Below are 15,026 nucleotides of genomic sequence, written 5' to 3'. Positions count from 1 at the left end.
CAATCTGGTGGAGTTTGGAAACTCAATTTCCAGACATTGAGGGATTTTTCAATCAGACCCCAAGAGCTCTTTAAACACATTGTTAAATTAGACCATTATAAAACACTTTTCTCTGCTGAGCGGCCAATCTTAGTTTTATTTCAGACATGTTTGTTTCTTTCTCTCTCTCCTCTGAGGTTTTGTTCAGCTTTTTGAGAGACCTTTTTAGCCACATCTTCTTTCTTTTGTTTTTGTTTTATAGTTTGCTGCTTAACAGCCTGTGCATACGTGTGCTGATAGTGTAACAGAATTGGGCCCACAAACAGGTCTTTCATTGAATAAGGGGAGCATAATGGGATGGAAATATCCTCCTTGGAGTACTCCCTGTTCAGGGATCTTCTCTCCTGACCCTACTTCTAGCCCCCCAACAAAGGAGGTGTGTGGTGAGATGAAGAAGAAAGATGGGCAGGGAGCATGGCTAGAAAGCACTGTGCTACCAATATTCTCTGCTTCCATGGCCATTAGTAAACTGTGAGAAGCAGAACAAAAGATATGGAGGTAAGCTACCTCAGCATGCAGTGCAGACAATGGTGTCTTCAAGTCTCCTGTGCCCCTTCTCCCCCATTCCAGTGCCAAATGTCTGGGCAAAGATGTGAGAATTATGCCCCCTGTCTTTTTTTAAGCATACACTTGTGCGTGCAGTAGCATATTGCACTTGAAGGCTGATGGCTAGAAGCGTCTGCAGCTTTGAAGCTGCTTAAGCAATATTTTGTAATTTGTTCGCAGATGATACTGCACCAATGCCTGTACTGTACAGCAATGATGAGTTGTGACTGATTTAATTGGAGATGAAGTGTGAAGGGTTTCCATCCTTGTTTTGATGGACCAGATGCCGTGGTACCATAGCTACTGATTCCCTACTAATATCAAGGATTTCTAATCATACTAATTATATTAACTATTAGTGAATCTGTCTAATATGTTTCTATTTCCTTTATGCACAATGTGTTCTGAGTGTTCCTGAAGCTGATGCTGGTCCATGGGGGGAAAAAACCCTAAAACTTCAGTGAGCCTTTATCATGACAAACTAAGTCTTTGATTTTTGATAATTTTTTTTCCTGTGGCTGCAGTCCCTGAAGTAATTAATCAAACTAAATCTATTCAGATGTGTTCAATTTCCCTTAATGAAACCATTAGCCGAGGGCAGGAGAGTGAGGTATCATAATTGCTCATAATGTGCCAGTAGTCAAATTTTGCACCTTTTTTTGTCCAGAAAGGACTTGGGGAATTTCAGTAGGTTTTATAAACTTTATGATAGTATCTCTGCATCAAGCCCATTTAGGCATCATATCCCTCAGTAATGATCCACTGGAAAAAGATAAACAGAAATGATGGATTGTTATTAAATGACTGGCCTATCAACTCTGTGCCATGTAACAGAGAAAACAGTATTATCATTGGTGTTGGCTTTCTATGCTTTTGTCTTCTAAAGGCACAGATCATTTTCTTTTGTCCAGTAAAGTGGCAGTCTCTGATTTCAGGGAGGGTGAAGAGGCTGAGGCGAGACTTAAATGCTCAAATAATATTTCCTGGGACTATTTCTAGGGCGTCAGCTCTGTGGGTTTAAAAATATTTGTGCTCTGCTCCAGATTTTTGCAGCTGAATTTAAGCCACGGGCATGGATCTGGTGAAGGCAGGATACCAGATTTGAGGGATGAAATGCTGTTATCTATTAGGCAAATCCATTGCTTTGGCCCAGACTAAGGGTGTGTCTACACAGCAAGTTATTTCAAAGTAACAGCCATTATTTCAAAATAATTTTACTAGTGTCTACACAGCCAAACCACTATTTCGAAACTGAATCAAAATAGCAGAGCGCTTAATTTGAATTTGGTAAACCTCATTCCACAAGGAATAATGCCAAATTCGAAATAGCTAAATCAAAATAAGCACTGTGTAGACGCTTATTTCAAAATAGGGGGCCTCCAGCCCTTCCCAGGGTGCCCAGGTGGCCACTCTGGTCAAAACCAGGAAAACTCTTCTGCTCCTCCCCTCCCCCAGACCCGGATCCCTTAAAGGGGTAGACTGTGGCCACAGTGCCTGTGCCAGCTGCAAGCCTGCCAGCACAGACCCAGCAGTCGCTGCCCCAGCCCAGCATGAGCCAGCAACCACTGGCAGCCAGCCCTCCACCACTCCCCGGAGCAGGCTGGCAGCTCCTAGGAGCCTACCAGGGCCTGCAAAAGGCAGGTGCCTTCCTGGTCCAAAGTGGAGATCATGGCCCTGATTGAGGTTTGGGGGGAGGCCTCCAATTTCCATGATCACCACACTAGACACAGGAATGCGGCCATCTACATGGAGCAGGTGCGCATGAAAATCAAAGAGCTGAGGCAGGCCTATGCCCGGGGGCAGCTCCCAATGAGAGGCTGACCCAGACCTTTTCCCCCATTATGATGCCCTGGACCGCATCCTGGGGGTCAGACGGTCCGTGCCCCGCAGGTGGTCATCGACCCTGGGGCAGAGGGCCCTGAGTAGGGCACAGAGGAGGAGGAGGAGAACGATGACGACGGCCAGGAGTTGCAGGAGCCTGAAGGGAGTATGGCTCTCACCCAGGACCCCTGAGGCATCACGGAAGCCATGTCACCGGTGTCATCCAAGGCTGGGGAGGCCTCGACATGTGAGTGCCATCACGGTCCCCTTATGCGGGGGGGAGGGGGAGAGGGAGCCCAGGGACCGTGCGCGTGAGCCTTGCTGACCATGGAGCATGCAGCAACCTGTGCAAGTGCTGTGCCACCCTGGACATGTGGCCCCAGCTGGCTGCCACGCAGGAGCTCTGGCCTGTTACCCACACGCGTGTATGTATGAAGGCATATTATGTGCTCCTGACCCTGGGGAGGGACACTACATGATGCCCTCCCTCCACAAGCCCCCTCTACGCAGAGGCAGGGCACATCTCTCCTCCCTCCCCACCCCCACTCTATATATAGCACAGGGGCATGGGTGCCGTCCCAAGCTCACACTCCCACAGATAACAGGATATGCCAAACATGGCCTGTGTGCAAGCACATTGTCTCTGATAGTGTGAAGTCCTGCCATCCTCACCGTGCGGAGGGGGGCTGGGCTTCACCCATTGTGTCCCCAGGGAGAACTGACCACTTCTCTTGTTTCTCCACAGCTGTAGCAACTGCGAGTGCAGGGCCAGCAGGCTGACCTGGAACCAGGAGGAGTACCAGCAGCAGCACCTGGGGCTCATATGAAGCCAGGTCCACATCCTGGAGCACTGGGTTCATGAAGACCTGCAGCTGCGGCGGGAGAACTAGCGAGAGCTGCTTGACCAGAGCCGTGCCATCCGCGACCACATGCAGACCCTGATTCAGAGACTGGAACCTTCTGCTGTTCCAGATCCTGCTGCCACCCTATCTATCACTCCTCCTCCCACTCCTGCTCCCCCTCCCGCCTCTTTCTCCTCCCACTCCCCACTCGCCCCACTCTCCATACCTGCTCCCCCTGGGGACGCCAATGCCCCCGCACCTACAATGCTGGGAAACAGATGGACCAGCAACCCCAACCCTGAGCTTCTCCTCCCCCTTCCTCCCCTCGCCTCCCCCTTCCAGCTCCCTCCTCCCAGGTTTACCCCTCACCTCTCCCAACCTCTTGCCTCCTCTCTCCCACCCTCATTCCCCCCCCCCACACACACACACACACGCCAGTTATGTTCAATAAAGAGAGTTTGTTTTTGGCAACACATGTGTTTTTATTGTACATCAGGAAGGGGAGTTAGGGAGGGGAAAGTGGAAGGACATGAGGGTGGAATAAGGCACAAACCCCCAGTGGGGCACACCAGGGAGACCTCCATCTGGAATTTCTCCCACAGGGCCTCCTGGATACCAACAGCCTCCCAATGGGCCTCCCTGCTGGCAGCAATGCGGGGCTGTGCATACAGGCCAGCCAAGTGGTTGGCCTCTGCCATCCAGGCTGGTAGGAAAACCTTCCCCTTCCTTTCGCACAAATTGTGCAGCACACCGCATGCCACAGCATGTGGAATATTCCTCTCAGAGAGGTCCAGGTGGATGAGGAGGCATCTAAATTGGGCCTTCAGCCAGCTGAACGCCCCCTCCACCACAACGCGGGCCCTGCTAAGCCTGAAATTAAAGGCCTGCTGGGAGGGGTTGAGGTGTCCCGTGTAGGGCTTCATGAGCCAGGGCTGTAGGGGGTAGGCCGCATCCCCCACCAGGCACATCCACGTCCCCAACCCTGATGTGGCAGTCGGGGAAGAAAGTCCCGGCGTACAGCTTCTGGCACACAGAGGAGCTGCAGTACACCCGCACATCGTGTGCTTTGCTGGACCAGCCCATGTTAATGTCCAGGAAGCGGCCCCGGTGGTCAGACACAGCCTGCAGGATGACTGAGAAGTATCCCTTCCAGTTTATGTACAGGGAGGCATGGTGGTCTGGGTCACGGATGGGGATGTGCGTCCCGTCGATTGCCCTCCTGCAGGTGGGGAAGCCCAGGGCACCAAATCCCTTGATCACCACATCCACATCAGTGAGGTGGATGACTCTGCGGAGCAGCACTCTATTGATGGCCTTGACCACCTGCAAAGGGACACACAAAACCGAGAGTCACCGGGGTGCCTGGGTGGCTGACAGTGCTCCTTCCCCACCACTGCCCTGCACCCTCTCCCCAGGAGCAACGCCCCCTGCAATCCTGGCCACCACGGGCAGTCCATTGTGCAGCTGGGACAGAACAAACCCTCCTGGGGAGGGGACTTGCACCACCTCCCCCCCTTTTCCCTGGGGTAGCCCATGCCCTCCTTGGCCCCCTCCCAGGCACAATGACCAGAGACTGCCATGCCTGCATGAGCACTGCTCCACGGTGGATCTCCCCATGCTGAACTGGTTCCCCATGGATCGGTAGCTATCCAGTGTGGAGAGCTTTCAGAGGGCAATGGCCACACACTTCTGGAGGGGAATGGCGGGCCTCATGTGCGTGTCCCATAACTGCAGAGCAGGGGCAAGCCACTGACAGAGCTCAAGGAAGGTGTCCTTCATTCTGAAGTTCTGGGTCTATTGTTGGTCTCCCCAGCGCTCCAGGACGATGTGGTCCCACCAGTCATTGCTCGTGTCCAGATGCCAAATGTGGCAGGACGCTCTGGCATCCAGGCACTGCTGCTGCTCCTCCTCATCCCCCAGGAGGGCCTAGAAGAGGGCCTGGGGGTCGGGCTGCAGCAGATGCTGCGAGGCAGACTCCAGCAATTGTTGCCAGGCTTGCAACAAGACATCCAAAATGAGCACCAGAGTGCCCAGGGGCAGCTCTGGCTCCATGGTGCCAAGTGCTGTGGTGTCTCGAGTCAGGGCAACCAAAGCAGACAGAGACAAAAATTCTTTGCTATCCCTCAGTGAAGTAGGCAAGCAAGCAGGGAAAGCTGAGAACTAGCTGTCTGGGGGGTCCCTCTAAGCCTCAGATAGCCTCAGGCAGCAGCCACACAAAGTAACTACTGACCTGATGCCCTGCTGGAACCGGTTTCAGTTGGCCTTAAATTAGATTCAGCGTCCAATCAGTGTGGACACACTGTTTCAAAATAGCAAAATGCTATTTTGAAATGCATTTTGTGTGCAGACACGTTATTTCAAAATATCTTATTTCGAATGAACTATTTTGATTATTAAATAAGATATTTCAAAATAACGCTGTTGTGTAGACATACCCCCAGAGCTTAGCTGCAATGTGAAGTAATCTTGGTAAGGCTGCTGCTACTATAACACACTTTCAGAAGTTTCACTATCATCCTTTTGGGATACCAGTTTAGGTGAGCAGCTGGCTTTTTCTTCCTTGTGATATCGGGATAGGGCCTCAGTGTTAAAGGATCTCAGGAACACATGATTTGTCATCCAACATCAGATCAATAGCTTGTGGCCTTATATACAACACCTCACTGCTACCCTCTTCAATATTCTGCTTCCTGTTATTTATTTTATCCCACTGATTACCTACTTTATGGGACATGGTGAATTCAATGCTGAAGTAAGCTCTGGTGGTTCCCATTCAAATCATTTGTGAGTTACACCCATCGTTATGCACAGTGTCAAGCTGATGTTACATGTGCATCATCTCATCTTGTGTTCACATCTGTTCACCCTGGTCTATACTATGGAGTTATTTCAGAATAACTCCCTTATTTCAAAATAAAAAGTGGAGCGTCCATACCACCAAGCCTGTTATTTCAAAATAATGGGGTGGCTATTTCTTTGGGGAATAAGCTAATTTTGAAATAGTTATTTTGGGAGCTATTATTTCAAATTTGGTTATTTCAAAATCATTTCTTAGTATGGACATGCCCTTTTTGTTCTGTTGGTTTGCTCTAATGGTCTGGCATTGGATAAAAGCATTGAGAAATACCCAAGCTATACAATATGTTCGGTGCTTAAAGTTGTACTTCTGTTTATGAGATGTCTCTTATTCTGAGCCTGTCCATTTAAATTAGATTTCTACATCTGTAATTCACTCTAGTAGCTAAAGACAAACTTGATCAGAATATAGTCATTTTAGAGCAGACTGGAGATAGCCTAAAAAGATGTTCTGTCACTTCCACAAGCACTCTCACTGCTCAGAACCTTTAGTTTGCACAATTTAACATTCTCAGACACAAAAAATAAGTAAATGTGTTTAGAGACTGAGGCAAAGAACAGCAACATGACATATGATGCTATCAGTATTGAAAATAGACAGCAAAAGTTGTAGTACATTTAGCCCTTTAAGTGGCTGGCTGGATTATTGAAGTTTGAATCCTACATGAAGGTGATTTTTTTTTAAGAAAATTCTTGTTTATTAAAGTTTTAGAAATTCTGAAGATTTCACTTTTTTGTTTGTGTGTGTGCTTACATGTCTAAAAGTATTTGTACAAAAGTAACAGTACATGGAACCCTTTATGGGGCAAGATTTTTACAAGTTAGGCTCTTAAAGTCATGTGTTTAACAAAAGTATCCTGATTTTCAAAATTGCCGAGTACCCATCAGAACCAGTGGGATATAGTAGGTGTTCTCTCTCTGTAAAAACAGGCTTCATACTCAGGGGCTTCAGAAGGGACTGAGAGACATAATTTTTAGTTTTTGGAAATTTTAGACTTACAATGTGGGATACAGGTGTGTGTATATAAATTCCTTAGGCTCCCACAGGGGTTTCTGACTTGTCCAGAAATATCAATATTCCTTCTTCTATTATCTATTCCGTCTTTTTTTTTTAATAAGAGGAAGAGATGAAACTCAGGCTATGTCTATACTGCAGAGCTTTTTCGAGATAACGGAGATATCCTGGATAAGCTCTGCCATATCCAAGGAACATGTCTGCTTTTCAGAAACAATTTTTGAAAGAGCAGATGCATTCTTTGGCATCCCTGTAAACTTCATTCTATGAGAAAGAAGGGATCTTCTGAAAGGGGGTGTTTTTCCAACATTTGGTCCTGTGTAGACAGTTTGCAATTTATATATATTTTTCCGACTTTTCCCTGCAGTGTAGACATAGCCTCAGAGTAAAATATTGTAAGACTGGAGAAAGAAAGAAAGAAAGAAAGAAAGAAAGAAAGAAAGAAAGAAAGAAAGAAAGAAAGAAAGAAAGAAAGAAAGAAAGAAAGAAAGAAAGAAAGAAAGAAAGAAAGAAAGAAAGAAAGAAAGAAAATGTAATGTAAATCAGTTACCTTTGAATTGAAAACAATGGCTAGAGCATCAGTGCCCAATTTTGCTTCTTTTGATAGCAAATTCCTCTTGACCTTTGTGCTGCAAGAATGGCCTTTGGTGCTTTTGCTGATTTTTATTCACTTTTTACAGCTGGAAGTTAAAAGGCTGCATAAAGCCTTGAAATTCTACCTAGAAGTCAGTCTTAGGAGCAGCGTGATGTTGAACTCGCTTGAAAAATGAAACCACTGTTAGCTGTGTTGGAGGTGGATTAAAAGGTTTTTACCCTTTCAGATCTGATTTTAGGCTTTCAGATTTCCTTCTTATTTGCTCTGTGGGTTATAGCCTCACTAACACCTGCTGGATTCCTTACATTCGGCCATTTCAAAAGAAACAAAATCTTCAAAGTTCTTGTCCAGATACGAGACACCAACTCTTCAAATGGCCTGCATCCAAATGTGGAGAAGTTTGAATTGAGTTTGAAACTTTGCAGCTCCCGCGCTCATCTTAATAAACAGCCCTGAAGTTGAATTTTGGCATGTAAATCGTGGTTCCCTTGTCCAGTAGAAAGCTTTTGGACCCTTAGTTTGCCTGTAATATGGGTACAAGGCAGAAGCTGTTGGGAAGCAGAGCTTTCTGGGATGAAAAAAATTGAAAATATTTTGTTTTGTATATTAGGGTATGTCTACACTACCCCCCAGTTCGAACTAGGGGGGGGAATGTAGTCATTCGGAGTTGCAAATGAAGCCCGGGATTTGAATTTCCCGGGCTTCATTTGCATGATGCCGGCCGGCGCCATTTTTAAATGCCGGCTAGTTCGGACTCCGTGCCGCGCGGCTACACGCGGCACAGACTAGCTAGTTCGGATTAGGCTTCCTATTCCGTACTAGCTGTACACCTACACGCGGCACGGGGTCCGAACTAGCCGGCATTTAAAAATGGCGCTGGCCGGCATCATGCAAATGAAGCCCGGGAAATTCAAATCCCGGGCTTCATTTGCAACTCCAAATGACTACATTACCCCCCTAGTTCGAACTAGGGGGGTAGTGTAGACATACCTTTAGAGAGTACAGTTAAAGTAAATGGGCTGTCAATGTGTAACATGGAAAGGTGGAATTAAACCTGGGACCTCTGGAGCTTAGTGCATAAGCCTCTACTGCATGGACTAAAAGCCAGTTGGTTTTTAGTTCATGTGCTAAAGGCTCAGGTGGATTTTAGCTCACATGCGCTTAGAGGCTCCTGCACTAAGCTCTAAAGGGCGCATGTTCGATCTTGCCTATCAGCATTACAAATGTGCATGCAAGAGTTTGTCTAATACAAAGGATATAAGTTTGGATTTACTACATTTGAATAAATGGTTTCTAGTTGGGGAAAATTGGGTCAGCTCATCAGCTGGTGATAACCGGCTTGTCTCCATTGACTTCACACCAGTTGACAAGCTCTGGGTTCTTAGGAATCTCTCTAAACATCCTGTGGTTTCATTCCAAAAATTATGTGCTTGGTTTTGTGTGCAGGACACAGAAATTCTGAACACCGCAATTCTCACGGGAAAGACGGTTGCAGTGCCCATCAAAGTGGTTTCCATTGAGGAGAACAGTGCTGTGATGGACATCTCTGAATCGGTGGAATGCAAGTCCTCTGATGAGGATGTTGTGAAAGTAAGTTTCCCTCTTCTTCCTGCTTCCCAGTGTTTCCTGCTTTTCCATACAGAAATGGTGTCAGGGAAGCAGATCCCTGAACTGACCAATAAACCTGGACTTCTGAGTTATTTTTTCCCATACTTCAAATGGATACAAAGATTGTTTGCAAAGACACAAAAGGAAGCCAGGGATCTCAGTGAAGATACTGTTGCTTTTCAGTGGAAGTTGAGCATGGAACTCCCATTTATGCTTTGAAAATCAGCCCCCCCTTTGGGTACGTGTACGCTGCAAAAAACAGCCAACAGTACAAAGTCTCAGAGCCCAGATTAACTGACTAAATTCATAGATATCTCACTGCTGGGCTTAAAAATTACTGTATAGACAGTCAAGTTGGGCTAGAGCACAGGCTCTGAAACCCTCTCCCTCATTCCAAACACAAACACCTATACAGCTGTAGTTAGCCTTGTGCCATGAGCCCTGTGAGGCAGAATCAATTGATCCAGATTCTGGCGCTCAGTTCACAGGATCTTTTTTTTTAGGAGGGGGCAGGGTAGCACTGTACAATAGTCACAACTGCCTGAAATAATTATGTTAATGTGTGAACCCCTTTGTTGGCATATGAACTTCTTCACTCTTGTGCAGAGTATAAATACAAGGCCTGTGCACCATTTTTAAGTCTTGTGTAAGCCCTCATATTAGGGCTGAGGTAGTACATAGTCCTTGTGTGGGGTAAATTTATCCTTAATACATAAATTGTAAACTTCTTGAACCAGGCATTGTCACATATTATATAATTGTCCAGCACTGAGTACCAGAGCCCAACCTTTAAGCACAACTCCAAATGTTATATAATAATATGACATTGACCCCATTTGGCCTATGATCTTCATCTAGCCCCAGGGATGTATATTGCCACAAGTTTATTCAGATTGTTGTTGTCATAGTAAAGCAGTAAAACTCCTGCATGTTTGCAGAATCTTACACTGAATAATTCACAATGATGTACTGTGGTGGGGTTTATGTAGAACCCTCAATTACAGCCATATAAATGCTGCTCCTCATTAATTTAATGAGTATGAAACGAGGAAGCTGAGGACAGCAGCAGAAGGTCCCAGAGCAGCAATGGGCAACCAAGAATAAGGAGTAGCCCTTCTTCATCGCAATGCACTCCAGCAGCCAAAGGCTCAATGGGGCTCCAATTGCAGCCCACAGACCCCTTGTCTGCCTCCTCTCATGCAGTGGGCCCCACACTTCCTACTCGTTCCCCTTCCTTCTAGCACTTTCTGAATACCGTAAATCATCTGAACAGCTCTAGCTCTAGGAGGAAGAGAGAGGAGTGGGGCATGAATCAGCGAGTCAGGTGATTTGTGGTATTCCAAAAGTGCAGACTGACCACTACTGTCCCAGAGCCAGTTTACTGGACCTTTGCACTGAGGGCCTTGTGCCTCCAATGCAGATGCAGGGGTAGGCAATAATTTTTGAAAGGGGGCCACTTCACAAATTTCAGAAATGTCCATGGGCCAACTGAAAGGGTGGGGCCTCAGACGGAAGATGTGGGGCCTCGGGCGGAGGGGATGGGCCATGAGCTGTTAAAAGACTCCAATATGTTTCTTATACAACAAAGTAATTGAATTGTAATAATAATTAACTTCATACATCATTTTCCATAGATTATCATAGAAGGCAACACATATAAAATTTTAAATAATAACACTAACATTTTGAGAACATTTGTAACATTTATAATAACAACAGCACTAACAGTAAACATAGGGCCCTAAAAATTAATACTTAGTCCTGCCAGGAGTGAAGGGGACGACTAAATGACTTTGAGGCCCTTTCCAGACCTTTGATTCCATGAAATAGTATCAAAGTCCCTGTTTTTCCTCCCACCCAAACTAAGTATATTCAGTTAGGTTTTATGAGGTATAAAGATTCCCACACTTGACGATAAAAATGGCATCTAGATATTTTTATCAAAACCAATTGTAAAGAAATAGATTATTGGGCATTTAAAGCCACTTCTTGAAGGGAGCTGTTAAAATTTCCAATGATTAACTATGTTTTTGAAACTCCTTGAAATACAGGAGCCCTTCAGAACACCAAATTGTTATTTTTGTCAATAAGAATATTTATTTAGTGAAATGAATGGCCTGTGTTTGTGCTTTATTAATTCATTAAAAGACATTCACCAAGTAAAACCATTAAACCAGCCCAAACCAGATTTTTTTCTGCTGTGCTCCTGGGCAAAATGGTGTGAGGAAAGCTCCAGAATCCAGCAAGAGGAATGAGTGGGAACTGGGGTGGAAGAGGAGGGATTGAGAGCTACCCTACAGTGAGCTTTTCTTGGCCTGGTGTCTCTGCCCCCTGACCTTTTGCCAATGGAAGGAACCTGGAGCAGAGAGGAGAGTTTTGGGGGTTAGCCTCCTCCCAGAGTTGTCTGGGGTGGAGGCTTAGACTTCATATCACAGAGCTCGCTGCTCTTGTCCCCATTTCTAACCTGTTGCCTGGCAGTTGCCCAGCAGGCACAAAGCCTTTGAATTGCAGGGCTCACACCTTCCAGGCAGTTGAAAGGGCTCACACCTCCCGGGCAGCTCCCAGGCAACTTACTGGCCAGTGAGGCAGAGCTGTGAGCTCTTTTCAATTGCTTTTATTTAAAGGGCTTGTGCCTGTGGGTGGCTGCCAGGCAATGCAGCTACCCAGCAGGCGAGCCCTTTAAATAGAAGTAGTTGAAAGGGCTGGAGTCTCTGACTCCCTAGCAACAAGTTAGAGGCTGGGTGAGCTGCGAGCCCTTTTAAGTGCTACTATTTAAAAGCCGGCGCCTTCCCTGTGCCCACCAGACAATGTGTTGACTAGCAGCAGCAGGGAACACGAGAGTGCTTTAAATAGAAACAGCTCAAAGGGAGCTCAGTGTCTCCAGCAATGCACTAGAGGCACGGGGGAGCTGTGAGCTCTTTCAGCTGTTTCTGTTGAAAGGTCTGGCCCCTTCCCAGCACCTGTCAGGCAAGAGCATGGCCTAACTCCTGTGGGAAAGAGGGCTTGCAGCTCCCCACACCTCTAGTGCGTTGCTAGGGAGCCAGAGATACCAGCCCCTTCAACTGTTTCTATTTGAAGAGCATGTGTCTTTAGGGTTGCCAGATGTCCGGTTTCGAACTGGACAGTCCAGTATTTGAGCTTTCTGTCAGGACACAAATTGAGAAAATATAAATGTCCGGTATTTTCTAAATAAGATGGAATGTAGATTGTGATGTCATGTCAAGTGTGTCTGGTATTTTTGTTGAAACCATCTCGCAACCGCAATGAGCTAGGGGGCGGGGCCTGAAACTGCCTTGCGGGCCAGATCCAGCCTATTGTGAGGCTTTTACCCACCCCTGCTCCAATGGATCCCTAGGATCTATATAGCTCATAAGGGATCCAGTGAGCTGGAGGGGGAGAGGAGGAGAAGACTTTTGCCTTTAGAAAAAACAGAATCACAGAGAAGTCATTATTCATTGTCGTCTGATGGTGTATGTCCTTGCAGTGACAGTAGAGAGATGGCCAAAAATGAAAAATCCAAAGTAATGATTTAATAGGTTAAAGAAAATGTTTGATCAAAAATCAGAAGAAAAATCAAAGCTTCCTATCAAAAGAGATGCCCCTTCAAATAAGAATATTGGTGGTTTTTGTGCTATTGCAGTTCTCATAGCATTTGGTGATCTGGAAAGGACTATGTTGCCTTGAAGTTTTATGTCCTTCTCTTAGCATTTTGAGCTCTACTCTTAGACCTAGACAACAACCAAAACTTAGGACAATCTAGTTATGTCACCTGGGAGTGTGAAAAATTCACACTCTTGAGCAATATAAATAAGCCAATCCTAAGCCTGGTGTGCACTAGGTAGATGGTACTTTCATTGGCCTAACTTCCACCTTTCAAGATGTGGATTTACTGAAGGGGTGGAAAAACCTTTTATGCTACTATAGTTACGTTCCTATGCTACATATATAGCATTTGTAGTGTAGGCATGCCCTCAGGCCCTTTCCCCAAAGACTTTTGTCTGTGTTACAGGGATTTTTCAAGAGGAGGCTTTTTGCATGAGTTCATTTTTTAGGTAGGCTCTAAAAGCTCTGTCTAGCCGCTCTGAGGATAAAGCGAAATAAATAACTGGAAACTTATGCTCAAATGTGTACTGGAGTTGAACAGAGGACTTTTTGAGATGTAATTTTTTCCCCTGCAAAATATTCTCAAAATGATTCAAATTAGTAAAGAAGCTGTCGTTGTTATTGTCGTATAAATAGGCAGTGCTCCTGAGATGATGCATCAATCATATGAAAATATTAACTGCTATAAATAAAGGGAATATAAGACTGGAAGGGACCTCATGGGTCATCCAGGCCAGTACACTATTACCACAGGCTACCCTTTTATATAATTCCATTCATAAATTGATCAAGCTCCAATTTATAACTAGTTAGTTATAACTAGTTAGGTTGCTTTTTCCCCACTACCTTTCTGGTTTCTTAACAACAACCACAGGACATACCACACTAATACCAACCCTGGTACCTTCCCCTGCAACAAACCCCGTTGCCAGCTTTGTCCACATATTCACTCTGCTGATACCATTATTGGACCTAACCAAGTGAATTATAAGATCAAGAACACATATTCCTGCACATCCAGAAATATAATTTATGCTATCATGTGCCGAAAGTGTCCGTCTGCTATGTACATTGGACATACATCTCATAGAATCATAGAATCATAGAATAATAGGACTGGAAGGGACATCAAGGGGTCATCGAGTCCAGCCCCCCGCCCTCAAGGCAGGACCAAGCTCCGTCTACACCATCCCTGACAGATGTCTATCTAACCTGTTCTTAAATATCTCCAGAGAGGGAGATTCCACCACCTCCCTTGGCAATTTATTCCAATATTTGACCACCCTGACAGTTAGGAATTTTTTCCTAATGTCCAATCTAAACCTCCCCTGCTGCACTTTAAGCCCATTACTCCTTGTCCTGTCCTCAGAAACTAAGAGGTACAAATTTTCTCCTTCCTCCTTGTGACACCCTTTTAGATATTTGAAAACCGCTATCATGTCCCCCCTTAATCTTCTTTTTTCCAAACTAAACAAGCCCAGTTCATGAAGCCTGGCTTCATAGGTCATGTTCTCTAGACCTTTAATCATTCTTGTCGCTCTTCTCTGTACCCTTTCCAATTTCTCCACATCTTTCTTGAAATGTGGCGCCCAGAACTGGACACAGTATTCCAGCTGAGGCCTAACTAGTGCAGAGTAGAGCGGCAGAATGACTTCACGAGTTTTGCTTACAACACACCTGTTGATACAACCTAGAATCATATTTGCTTTTTTTGCAACAGCATCACACTGTTGACTCATATTCAACTTGTGGTCCACTATGACCCCTAGATCCCTTTCTGCCATGCTCCTTCCTAGACAGTCGCTTCCCATCTTGTATGTATGGAACTTCTCAGACACTTCGCCAAAGGATCAATGCCCACAAAACAGATATTGGAGAGGATCACAAAGAAAAAACAGATTCTTGCCATTTCAACCAGAAAGGACATTGTCTCAATGACTTGATTACCTGCATCCTGCTTCAAAGGCCTTTTAAGACTACACTTGAAAGATAATCCTCTGAACGGTCATTCATGCCTAAATTCAACACTTTACACCTACGTTTGAATAAAGACGCTAATTATCTTACCCATTACAAAGATAGCTTCCCCAATTATCACCTC

At 45.6% G+C, this 15,026-nt stretch overlaps 1 protein-coding gene across 2 annotated transcripts in view; it reads left to right on the top strand.

The window, feature by feature from the left end:
- Positions 1–15,026, top strand: part of TMEM132C (transmembrane protein 132C) — a 464,089-nt gene that overhangs the window by 389,511 nt on the left and 59,552 nt on the right. For both annotated transcript variants that reach the window (XM_075898467.2, XM_075898466.2), the window contains exon 5: positions 9,161–9,304. In XM_075898467.2, the coding sequence (XP_075754582.2) occupies positions 9,161–9,304 (144 nt within the window). The remainder of the gene's footprint in view (positions 1–9,160; positions 9,305–15,026) is intronic.

The sequence above is a fragment of the Pelodiscus sinensis genome, chromosome Z (assembly GCF_052426305.1).
Source record: "Pelodiscus sinensis isolate ZL-2025 chromosome Z, ASM5242630v1, whole genome shotgun sequence".
Taxonomy (NCBI): Eukaryota; Metazoa; Chordata; order Testudines; family Trionychidae; genus Pelodiscus; species Pelodiscus sinensis.
Note: the sequence above shows the minus strand (reverse complement) of the source record. Positions and strands in the feature narration are given on the sequence as shown.